This window comes from Corylus avellana, chromosome ca10 (genome assembly GCF_901000735.1).
Source record: "Corylus avellana chromosome ca10, CavTom2PMs-1.0".
Classification (NCBI taxonomy): Eukaryota; Viridiplantae; Streptophyta; class Magnoliopsida; order Fagales; family Betulaceae; genus Corylus; species Corylus avellana.
Genome location: NC_081550.1, coordinates 21,457,611 through 21,469,062, shown reverse-complemented (window position 1 = coordinate 21,469,062; position 11,452 = coordinate 21,457,611). Strand labels below are relative to the sequence as shown.

The 11,452-nt window shown below is 35.0% G+C and overlaps 2 protein-coding genes across 2 annotated transcripts; both read left to right on the top strand.

Annotated features, from left to right (window-relative positions):
• The first annotated feature begins 2,238 nt into the window (after window positions 1-2,238).
• Window positions 2,239-5,240, top strand: LOC132164686 (small ribosomal subunit protein eS4z). The gene is made up of 5 exons (XM_059575231.1): window positions 2,239-2,349; window positions 3,074-3,151; window positions 3,257-3,437; window positions 3,702-3,799; window positions 4,622-5,240. The coding sequence occupies exons 1-5, from the start codon at window positions 2,347-2,349 to the stop codon at window positions 5,054-5,056; spliced, it is 795 nt and encodes a 264-aa protein (XP_059431214.1). The 5' UTR covers window positions 2,239-2,346; the 3' UTR covers window positions 5,057-5,240.
• Window positions 5,241-7,688: 2,448 nt separating this feature from the next.
• Window positions 7,689-11,418, top strand: LOC132164027 (glucan endo-1,3-beta-glucosidase 9). The gene is made up of 2 exons (XM_059574433.1): window positions 7,689-8,088; window positions 10,060-11,418. Exons 1-2 carry the CDS (start codon window positions 7,724-7,726, stop codon window positions 11,168-11,170), a joined length of 1,476 nt encoding a protein of 491 aa, XP_059430416.1. The 5' UTR covers window positions 7,689-7,723; the 3' UTR covers window positions 11,171-11,418.
• The last annotated feature ends 34 nt before the right edge of the window (window positions 11,419-11,452 follow it).

The following is an 11,452-nucleotide window of genomic DNA, read 5'->3' as shown; positions in this document are numbered from 1 at the left end:
AAAAAAAAAAAAAAAAAAGTGAAGTGTTTTTTAAGTTACTAAAAAAAAAAAAAAATATATAGTAAAAAATACATGTCGCTTTTTTTGTTTTTGACAATATTTTTATTTTGTTACAACATATTCACTATGGTGGTGTTTAACAAACACTACCAAACACTCCATTAAACGCTATTTATCTCTTTTTTTTAAAAAAAAAAAATCAACATTAAAACATTCTCACTTTCTATATCACACCATTTACTTTTTACTATTATTCAAATAAAAAAAATCAATGTAAAACAAAAAAATTTCACTTTTCAATACCTTTTTTTTTTTTACTTTTCTATATCAATAATTATTTTCTTTTTAATTTTTTTTTTATTATGAACAATGCCGTGGAAAAGTCATGTTGTTTAACAAACAATGCATATTTGACAATTCACCCCCTTCAATTGTTTAGGGTGAACAGACACCTCAATTTCCTAATTTCATCTCCAAATTAATCGATACCACCCCTAAACATCACCTATCTTTATTTATCTCACTTCTCCTAAAAATTTCAGGCATTTGTAATGTCAACACGTCAATCAATAAGAGAAAAATGTAATATCTAATGCTTTTCACATATAAATGTATATCATAGATCGAACCATGTAATTTATGTATATTTTTTGTATTAAGTTTCTTCATGGTATCAAACATATTGACTAATGTAAGTCTTTGATTCCCAATGGCCCTGTAGACTCCAAGTTATGTTTTCTTCATTTTGTTGGTGTGTTATATTACTATTTTTCTGAAAGTTTATATTGATAGGAAATAGTTAATTTAATCACTTTGTTTACACTTTAACACTTCCTTTCACATGTGGATCCAAACTCACCTTCAATAAGCGATGACAACATGTTGAATATTTCAAGGTAAGTTATATAGTTAGGGTTCAAACTCAAAAGATATGGTATAGTATCATGTTAAATCATCGCTAGTTTTTTTTTTTTTTTGTAAAAAAAATTAAGTTGATGTAGTGGTTTTTTCAAAATATAAAAAAGTGAGGTTGTTCTTCCAAATTTCATAACAATTTTAAAGAATCTAATGTATATACTCTTATAGGCTCTGCAATATCCATTGTATTACAGTAATCACAATCCATATGCCACAATACTTTGGCCTTTGGTTACTTTTGTTAATGGACAATAGTCTTTTGTAGGGATTAACAAAATATTGGAAAAAAAACGATATTGTTGACGGACCACCGCGCCTAATCAAGCAAAGGTTGTTTTGGTGACTCCACTCAAGTTATTTTTTTTAGTTTTTTACAATTATAATTTATTTATTTTGATAATTTGACATGTCATAATATGATTGGATTTGACATGACACATTAACGATTTTGTTAATATTTTAATAACAGCATGTATGCTGTAGTTTAATCAACGGTTAAGATTGAATTTCTTAAAATCTCTTTTCATTTTCTCTCTCTTATTAAAAGCTTATAAAAGAAAGTCAACTTTAAGATTAAATCTTAACCGTTGATTAAACTACATCATACACATGTAAGCCAGATCCAACTTGAAAAAGAGTTGATATTAAGGACATATTTGCTTCTTTTTTTTTTTTTTGCTCACTAGGAGGAGTTTTCATCTCATTTTTATACTTCAAAGAGCTAATTGTAAATGAGTGCAATCACATGGACTCATTTATATTTTATTTGGACATAGTTTTATTCCAGATTGAATTTGAGATTTTTCTCTAACTTAAGGTATAAAATTGTCATGTCTCTTTTAATATATAAGAAGCACATACTTTTTTAATGAGTATTGCTGCATATTACATCATTATCTTATTCAATGACTGATATGACAGTTGGATAATCTATTATTAAGGAAAAAAAAAAATATTTCTCACATGCTTAAAAGACTCGTAGTAATTTTATAAATTAGGTAGAAAGAAATTCTTCTAATATAATTTAACGTTCGTCCTATAGAAAAATGGAAATTCCATCAATGAAACTATTTTTAGTGGAAGTTATTGGGACGACATGGATCGCCTCTACTACTTAAAAGGTCGCCAAACAAACATTTTCCGTTAAATATGAACGGAAATTTGTAACGGAGGGACAACTACACTTTTTTATCCTAAACGACGCCGTAGGAAGTCTCATAACGGCATTTCTGTAATTATCACATATATTTCCTCAAAAAAAAAAAAAATCGCATATAAAGAATTAGCGCCGCTGCACCAGGTTTGAGCACGTATATATATATATAGATAGCTCGCTAGGGTTTATGTTTGCCCTTGCTTTTTGCAGTTTAGCCGAGTGAGGACCATCTACGCCGTCGGCCCAGAGATCTACGTTCCGACGACTCCAAGATGGTTCGTCTTCTCACTATGTTCTCCATAATCTTCACATGAATTAGAATATTTGGATCTGCTTGGTGAATATACTTTTACATGTAAAGCATAATTTTCTTTCATCATCTCTGTACGATGATCAATTTGAGCTTTTGGGGTTTGCCATGATGTTATTGTTGGATTACGAGTTCTGGGTTTTGCCTTCTGCTGATTGGTTTCGCCTAAAAATTCCACAATATGTGGGTTTTGGATTCCATTTTGGTGCTAAAACTGTTTCATGGTACTTCTTTTGAAAGAAATTGAATAGATTGTTATACATAAAGAGTTTATATATATAAATATATAAATTCCTCCTGATTTATTAGTTGGTCAAGTTGGCATTTTTATGCTTTGGTGCATTCGGATCTGGAAGTAACAAACTGTCATGGTTCTGGGGAGGATATTCTTATTTTTTTTGTGGGGATGCTTGTTATTAGTCCCCCCCAAAGTGCCTGTTCTGTTTGTATATGAAAATTGTATTATTCAGGAAACCATACAAGGTTATGGGTAGAGAGAGAATGGTTTTAATTATACTTATCAAGAAAAAGAGAGAATGATTTTGATCATGCACGGTGTCTTGCTTTTGATTTTTTAGTTGAAGTTTTGCTTGTAAATTGCAGTTTTGTATGTATACTATTATGCGTTTTTGACCCTTTATTTTGGATCCTTCTGGTTCTGAGCTTTGGTTTACTATGTTACATTACAGGCTAGGGGCTTGAAGAAACATCTGAAGAGGCTCAATGCACCAAAACATTGGATGCTTGACAAACTTGGGGGCGCATTTGTGAGTGAAATGTTCTGCATAACTTTTGGATATTTGGAACTTTGTTTCCTTTGTTTTTTGGTCTTCCTCCCAGTGGTGTATGATGTTTTCTAATTCTCAATGCAGGCTCCTAAGCCATCATCTGGCCCCCACAAATCCAGGGAGTGCTTGCCATTAATCCTTATTTTGCGGAACAGGTTGAAGTATGCCCTCACATACCGTGAGGTCATTGCCATTCTGATGCAGCGACATGTTTTGGTTGATGGGAAGGTTAGGACTGACAAGACCTACCCCGCAGGCTTCATGGGTATGTACACTTCTGACTAATTTGCTACAAGTTGGTTGCATTATTAATAGCAATATCACAATGCAAAGTTTTACCCACTGGAGGATGTGAGGTACTGAGCTTTTAAGGTAGCTACAATAAATCATGTCGATATTTACTTGTATAAAAAAAGAAGTAGAGTCTTGTTGTTTTCTTGTTTCTTCTGCTTAAAATTGATTTCTGTTATATAGTTGTTTTTTGGAAACTTTTTGAAATTTGAACCTTAATCTTTTTTCTTTTTTTCAGATGTGGTATCAATTCCAAAAACAAATGAGAACTTCCGTCTCCTTTATGATACCAAGGGTCGTTTCCGTCTCCACTCAATTAGGGATGAAGAGGCAAAGGTTGGTTGCCCAAACTACTCGAATACTCTATCGCTTTCTTGCTTGATGGGAGTAGCATCAAACTATATTCCTTGAGACAATGTTTCCATATCTGCAACTACAAGAATAATGATGTTAAAACATATTCACTAGCACAATTCAATTTGATTACAAAGGGTACCATCTATATGATCCTTCTAAAATGCATTTTACAGTGGTCTTTAAGGGGTAGCTTAATTAACTAGGGGTCATGCCTCATAAAGTGGAAGTCACTAGTTTGAATCTCCAATTCCATTTCCCTCCTTGGGGACAAACAATTACTTATAAAAAATGTGTTTAGAGTGAACCTATGATACATGACAAACAAATCAGTCAAAAAATGCCTTTGGATGGAAATTCCATATGTAATACCACTGTTAATATTGCTGAACCCCATAGGAGAGCCCCTTAGTTTTTATTTTTGTATTTAGAGCATGTTTGAGATTGCATTTGGATATGTAGCTTTTAAAGCCAAAAAAAAGCTTTGTAGAAAAAACTTTATTTTTAAACTTTTCTCAAAAGTGCATTTTGGTTCTTTTTAAAGTAAACAAGTCAAAAAAGTACTCTTGGAGTTTTTTTACCAAACAGACCAGCTTTTTGTTTGATATAACTTTGTACGTATTATTATTACTTTTTAAGCTCTTTAAAACAATTCTAAACAAGCTATTACTTGACTTTGGTTTCGTAATATCTAGGGAGTGGAAGCATGTGGGTTTCAATGAGACTTTTTTGGGCCTAGTTATTTGACTTGCTTACGCATAAAAACAGTTAACTTATGATCCTATCTTCTAATTTCTCTTGCAGTTCAAGCTTTGCAAGGTCCGGTCTGTGCAGTTTGGGCAGAAGGGAATTCCCTATCTCAACACCCACGATGGGCGAACTATCCGCTACCCAGACCCACTTATCAAGGCTCATGACACCATCAAGCTGGATTTAGAGACCAACAAGATCACCGATTTCATTAAGTTTGATGTTGGGAATGTTGTCATGGTGACTGGTGGTAGAAACAGAGGCCGTGTTGGAGTCATTAAGAACAGGGAAAAGCATAAGGGAACATTCGAGACTGTTCACATCCAGGATGCCACTGGTCATGAGTTTGCAACCCGTCTTGGAAATGTTTACACCATTGGCAAGGGTACAAAGCCATGGGTCTCTCTGCCCAAGGGCAAGGGTATCAAACTGACCATCATTGAAGAGGCAAGGAAGAGGAACCAAGGCCAACCACTCACAGCTGCTTAAAACCAGTATTGTGTATTAGTTATGGCTTTAGAAGATTACCTAGATGAAGTTTATTTTTTGCAATTTGAGGATTCATGTTTTGGTTTAAATATGTAGTACTGGTTTTTCGGATGGCGAATGAGTTTCAATACTGTTGTTTAATTCTGTTTGCACTATAATGAGTAATATCAAACCAGTTTGATGAGCTTACTCTGTTTATGTGATGTGAATTTTAAATTTTCCCTTTGGCAGATTTTGTTGAAGGCAATCTCTATATATAGAATTTTGCTGGTTCACATTTGTGTGGCATTCTCTTTGACGGAGACATGGACAACTGCTGTCGTCTGTGTTTTATGTTGTCAACTTGCTTTTATGTGATAACTCAGCCTGAAAAGGCTAAGGATGTCGTTGTAATTTAATTTTGGCCTGATCTCCATGGGTTTTTGGGAGTACTGTTTAATATTCAGTGTGCTCAGTTTGTACCTAATACCACCTGCATTAACCGTTAATGGCGTTGGCATTGTTAATTGGAAAGTGGAAAAACAATTTGTAAAAACTTAAAAAGTAGAGTTTGCTAAGTTCTGGTGAGGTTCTCTATCCATTAATGAAATTGGAGCTTGTATGAGTGTTATTAGAAAGAGAAATGCTATAAATTATATTTTAATTCTATAATTATTTTATAATACTGATGCTTACTTTTGGATCAACGCTAGTTAAAAGAACTAATAATAATAATTTTAAGGGTTGATTGGACCTGCTATAAAAAGAAAATCATCCAAAATGCCTCTGAAGAAAAGCCCAAATGTAAGACGACAATTAGTATTGTTGAACCCCATCGAATTGAAATTCTGGTACATGAAAATCCTTGTCCAAAAGATCATCCTTGTAACAAAACTGTCTTTGAAGTTTGAGCTTAAATACTTGATATTGCTATAATTTGGGATTGATAACTGTCTTATTGTTGTTATGCTGTTACTAAGAAATTAGGGGAGCCCCGTAGTTTCTATAACTGTGCTTCCTTTACCTGACTTTTGGTTTGGTGAAATCCATTGAGTGGTAGCATGCAGGTTTCAATGATGCCAAGACCCACTTAATAAAGGCCAATGACACCATAAGGCCCTGTTTGCTAAATGATTTTGATTCGTTAATATTCATCTCACTTTTTCATTATTCTAACATTTTCTTACTTTTTTATATCACATTAATCACTTTTTTTTATTATTCAAATAAAAAAATTATTACAAAATAAAATTTTTTCGATTTTCCATACCAAACATTCTTACTTTTTCACTTTTTTTTTTTTTTTAAAAAAAAAAAAAATTCATTCTTACTTTTTTTTACATCAATCAATTTTTGCTATAGTATCAGACCAAAATCCTTTAACAAACGCACTCTAAGATGCAGTTTGACAATAATTTGCTAATGTTTTCATTAAAGAGCGAGGGTTGAAAGCCATGAGCGTCTCTTCCCAAAGCCAAGGGGTCTCAAGTTGTCCATAATTCAAGAGGCAAGGAGGAGACATGAAGCCCAAGTGGCTATCAACACTTAATAATTATGATTAAGACAAATTTTTCCTCTAATTGGAGGAATCTCCTCCGACTCCAAAATACATTTTTCTTCCATTTGGTTTGAAGGAAAATTTTGTCCGATTAATTATTAGCATCTTTCAGTTGTGCTCTAAGCAATAGGCTAATAGCTTTAGAAGGTACTGATTGTGAGAAAAATCGTAAGCTTGCTTGTGCAAGACTTGTAAAACCAAATGAAATTAATTTGACCTCTTTACCAAATGAAATTAATTTGAAGCTAGAAAAATAAATAAATTTGTTTTTATTTTTTTGATAGGTAAATAAAATTGTTAATTTAAATGAAGTTTTTTCTCTATCTCTCTACCAACCTTTGAATAATTGGTGTGACAAGGTCAACACATGCCACCAACCATATTTTAGATTTGTTTTTAATAAATCCACATTCAAGTTCTTAACATGATTCATATTATTATATCTCAGTATATACCATCTCTATATTTTTTTATTAATTTATTAAATTATATAGTAAGAAAATAATATTAATAGTTTAATTAAAAGTTCGTGCAAATTAGATATCATATTTACTACCTAGAAAATTGCATAACAGCCTCTAAGATCCTCATAACAATTACACACCATATTTTTATTCCACTTTTCTCTTACTTTATTAATGCAACATGTTAATTAGCCTTTGATTTTTTTTTAATAATGGTACATATTATAATTTTTTTTTTTTGACATGTTCATACAAGAGAAGGAGAGGAGTATTTGAACTAGTGACCTTTGCTTTATGAGGCGTGATTCACAGTCGATTGAGCTACCCCTTAGGGACGGTACATATTATAATTCTATCTCACTTTTGAAATCACTATTAGATTAAAATTTAATAGCAATTTTAATTACACTACTAATGAGAGTGGGTGGCATTACTCGTAATATAATGGCACATTATTTACAAATTTTAAATAACAACCCGTTTCCCAATTTTGGCACTAACATTCCCCGTTAAAAATATTCTTAATCAGGTAGGCTCCAAGAAGTTTGAAACAAAACAAAAAAACAGTGGTTCCACGTCAGCTTTGCTCTCTTTGTTTTTGGTTATTCAAAGTTCAAACCAAAACCCCCAGGACACTCTCTCACTGACTTTTACTCCAACCAGCCCATGGCAAACTCTCACCAAATGCCTCCGAATCTTTGCCCAATCATCTTCCTTTTCTTCTTCGCCATCTTGGTCCTGGCCTCAGGGGTCCGAGCCGTAGGCGTGAACTGGGGCACCGCCGCCTCGCACCCTCTCCCACCGCCCGAGGTGGTGGAGCTCTTGAAGTCCAATAACATCACCAAAGTGAAGCTCTTTGATGCCGACCCACTTGTTCTCCAAGCGCTCTCCGGGTCCAACATCGGCGTCATTGTGGGCATTCCAAATAGTATGCTCAGAAGCTTGAACTCTTCCAAAAAGGCTGCGGAGAGTTGGGTACACGATAATGTCACCCGCTACTTCTCCAATGGAGGCAGTGGAGTTCGAATTGAGTATGTTTCTGCTTATTTTATTTTATTTTTTGCTTAATGGGTTTAATTAGATTTTCCCAGTTAGATTTCCGGGTCATGATTTGTTTTTCCTGTTATGTAACATGGATATCTGGGTTTTCTTTTGTTTGCTTGTTTTTCTGATTGCACATGTACTTTAGTATCTATTTGTTCATCATTTTTTATGACTTGGGATTGTCATCTTTTGAGTTAATGTATCACTGTTCATGGTTGCTTTGTTTTTTGTTTAGTTTCTTGGACAAACCGGTGCTAATCCATTTGTGGTTATGGGGTGGAAAATGTGGATCGATCCATTGGTTCTGTCTCTTGGTTGATTAAAAAGAGACCGTGGAAGTTAAAGTTCACATTGACGTAGTTGTTGCAGATGAAATGGTTGATGAACTTAAAGCACCTTTCGTCACGCTATTACCCTAGTCGATGGCTTGAGTGATATACAGTGTCATCTGAAAAGAAAAGTAAATGACCAAATAATTGAAGCTACCAATTTGGTACTTTTCTTTTGATAATCGAATGGTTAGCAATTAGAATTTTTATCACGCCATTGAATTTGCAAAGCAGTCTATGAGTTAGCCTAATTTGGTATTAATTTTGGTTATATTTTAGACATTGCAATTTGCAAGCAAACTATATGGATCACAACATTGTGAGGTTGAGAAGTATGGAACCCAACTGGAAAATCTGTACGTGCCTGCAAATTGTCATTCCGAGTTCTAGTTCAGTTACTATTTTAGGTGAACCTGTTTTGTGAAAGTATGATACATTCCGGCAATTTCTTCGAGGGTGATGTGCAGATGCAGAATTCAGCAGTATCTACCTTCTTGTTGCATTGATCTGTTTAGAATGAAGCAAAGGACGTGCTAGGGCTTACGTTGAGTGAATGAGGGACAATACAAGGAGAGGACATTCAAATTTTTAATGCGAAGTTGCATTCACCTGGTACTTTGCCCTCATTTACTGCACTTGAAATGGAAAAAAGATGCTTAGATAGCTGGACACTGTTGTGTGAAAATTTTCTAGTTAGATTTAAAATGAATGGATTGGTAGATAGGGGTCCTTGTTCTTTTGTAATGGTCAGCTATATTGGCAGAGGGTATTTAGTAAAACAGTTTCTGTCTTTTGCATGCTAGGAGCATGAAAATGCTGGGTTTTGGTGTTTGCATGTTAGGTGCACAAAGCTGTTTGTGACTTCGGGAGCTGTGCCATTTAGAAATAATTGATGAAAGTTTATGCTTGGTGTTGTGGCAGATTAAACCATGTTGCCATTCTTTGTGTGCTGGCCCTTTGCAAAGTTAGTTTGGTCCTGTGGAACTCTTATCTTTTTAAGACACGAGCTTTCCTCTGTGTAATGAAGCTTTAAGATTGATTGCATTGGAAAACCAACTCACAACTTATGCCCAAGTTTCTGCACCTCACTCTTTTTGTGAATGGGTTTTACGTTGATTTGGTTGTGATTCATGTTGGAATTATGATTCCATGATGATTTTGCATTTGTGCTCCTCTTTTTGTCACTATCATCTTGGTGGACAATTATTTTACAAGAAATGTGTTATAAGAATGAGCTTATAGCAAACTACTTAGGACAGGACTGGATGGTATCAGCTCCAGACAAGACACAAATTTAAATGAGTCAGTTGGTGTTTAGTAGGGGAGCAAGCTTCAAGATGGGATAGAGAGACGCATCTCTCTGTGTGTGTTGCATGCTCCGTCGGCAATGCAAGTAAAGGACAAACTATTAAGGTCCTTTTTGATTGTCCTATTAAATTGAATGTTCCTATTCATACTGTGTATATAATCTAATTAACATCATCTTGAATGGGACCAATTTGAGATCTTATATGAACCCGGTAGCTTCAATTATTTCCTTTGTTAGGCTAATCAAAAGCCAAATTGATTTTGCTTATCCTTAGGGGTGTGACTTCATTCTATGTATACTACTAACCAGATTATCTACAGGTATGTTGCTGTTGGAGATGAGCCATTTCTCCAAAGTTACGGTGAGCAGTTCCATCCCTTTGTAATTGGAGCAGCCACAAAAATCCAGGAAGCTTTGATCAGAGCAAACTTGGAAAGTAAATTGAAGGTTGTAGTCCCTTGCAGTTACGATACCTTCCAGTCAGAATCCAGCCTGCCCTCAAAAGGACACTTCAGGTCTGACCTCAACAAAACCATGATCCAACTCCTCACATTTCTTAGCAAGCATAGCTCACCATTCTTTGTGAGCATCTCTCCATTTATAACTCTCCACCAAAACAAGAACATTTCCCTCAACTTTTCTCTCTTCAAAGAAACTGCTCACCCTCATAATGACAGCCACAGAACATACAAAAACAGCTTTGACTTGAGCTATGATACCGTAGTTAGTGCATTATCAACAGTAGGATTTCCCAACATGGATATTGTTGTGGCACAGATTGGTTGGCCTACGGATGGAGCAACCAATGCGACCCCATCCGTTGCAGAGACCTTCATGAAAGGCCTGATGAACCATCTTCATAGCAAATTGGGTACCCCACTTAGGCCTCGGAATCCACCAATTGAAACATACATATTTAGCCTTTTAGATGAGGACCAAAGAAGCATAACCGCTGGAAATTTTGAGAGACATTGGGGTATTTTTACTTTTGATGGCCAAGCCAAGTATCCAGTTGATTTTGGCTTGGGTTCAAAAAACCTTGTGAATGCTCAAAATGTGGAGTATCTTCCATCCAAGTGGTGCGTTGTGAACAATAATAAAGACTTGTCTAATGCAACGGCACGTGCGTTAGAAGCATGTTCGGTTGCTGATTGCACAGCTCTCTCCCCTGGTGGGTCTTGTTCTAATATTAGCTGGCCCGGGAATATATCATATGCGTTTAATAGCTATTATCAGCAGCATGATCAAAGGGCAGACAGCTGTGATTTTGGAAGTTTGGGTTTAATCACAACTGTTGATCCATCGGTTGATCATTGCAGATTTTCAGTTGAACTTCGCACTTCACAATCAGATTCACTTCATGGGTCCTTTTTTTTCCACTGGACAACCTGGCTAATAGCTACTTCAGTATTTTTGCTCAGATTTACATAGTCAATAGATATCTGGGGGGAATTTTTGCTGCTCTCTGTCTCCTCAGATATAATGTTGTGGTCACTTGTCATTGGACAAGGTTATGCTTATTCCTAAGATTTCTTCTGTGACTTCAGGGTCCATTCATGTTTCCTGATTGTTCATCTCAAACTTTTGTGATCGACAAATTGTTCCTAGTTAGAATGAGATAGCTGTTTCTTGAAATTTAGAATCATGGTCTTTGATGATTGGCCATAGACATGTCTCCTTTTTATGCCATTCAAACTGAAGCACGCATTCATG

Bases quoted from the DNA above. Each gene is read 5' to 3' on its own strand.
- LOC132164686 (XM_059575231.1), top strand. The intron at 3,152-3,256 runs GTGAGTGAAATG...TTCTCAATGCAG, and splicing joins ACAAACTTGGGGGCGCATTT to GCTCCTAAGCCATCATCTGG. The intron at 3,438-3,701 runs GTATGTACACTT...TCTTTTTTTCAG, and splicing joins CTACCCCGCAGGCTTCATGG to ATGTGGTATCAATTCCAAAA.
- LOC132164027 (XM_059574433.1), top strand. From the start codon at position 7,724: ATGGCAAACTCTCACCAAATGCCTCCGAATCTTTGCCCAATCATCTTC. The intron at 8,089-10,059 runs GTATGTTTCTGC...GATTATCTACAG, and splicing joins GGCAGTGGAGTTCGAATTGA to GTATGTTGCTGTTGGAGATG.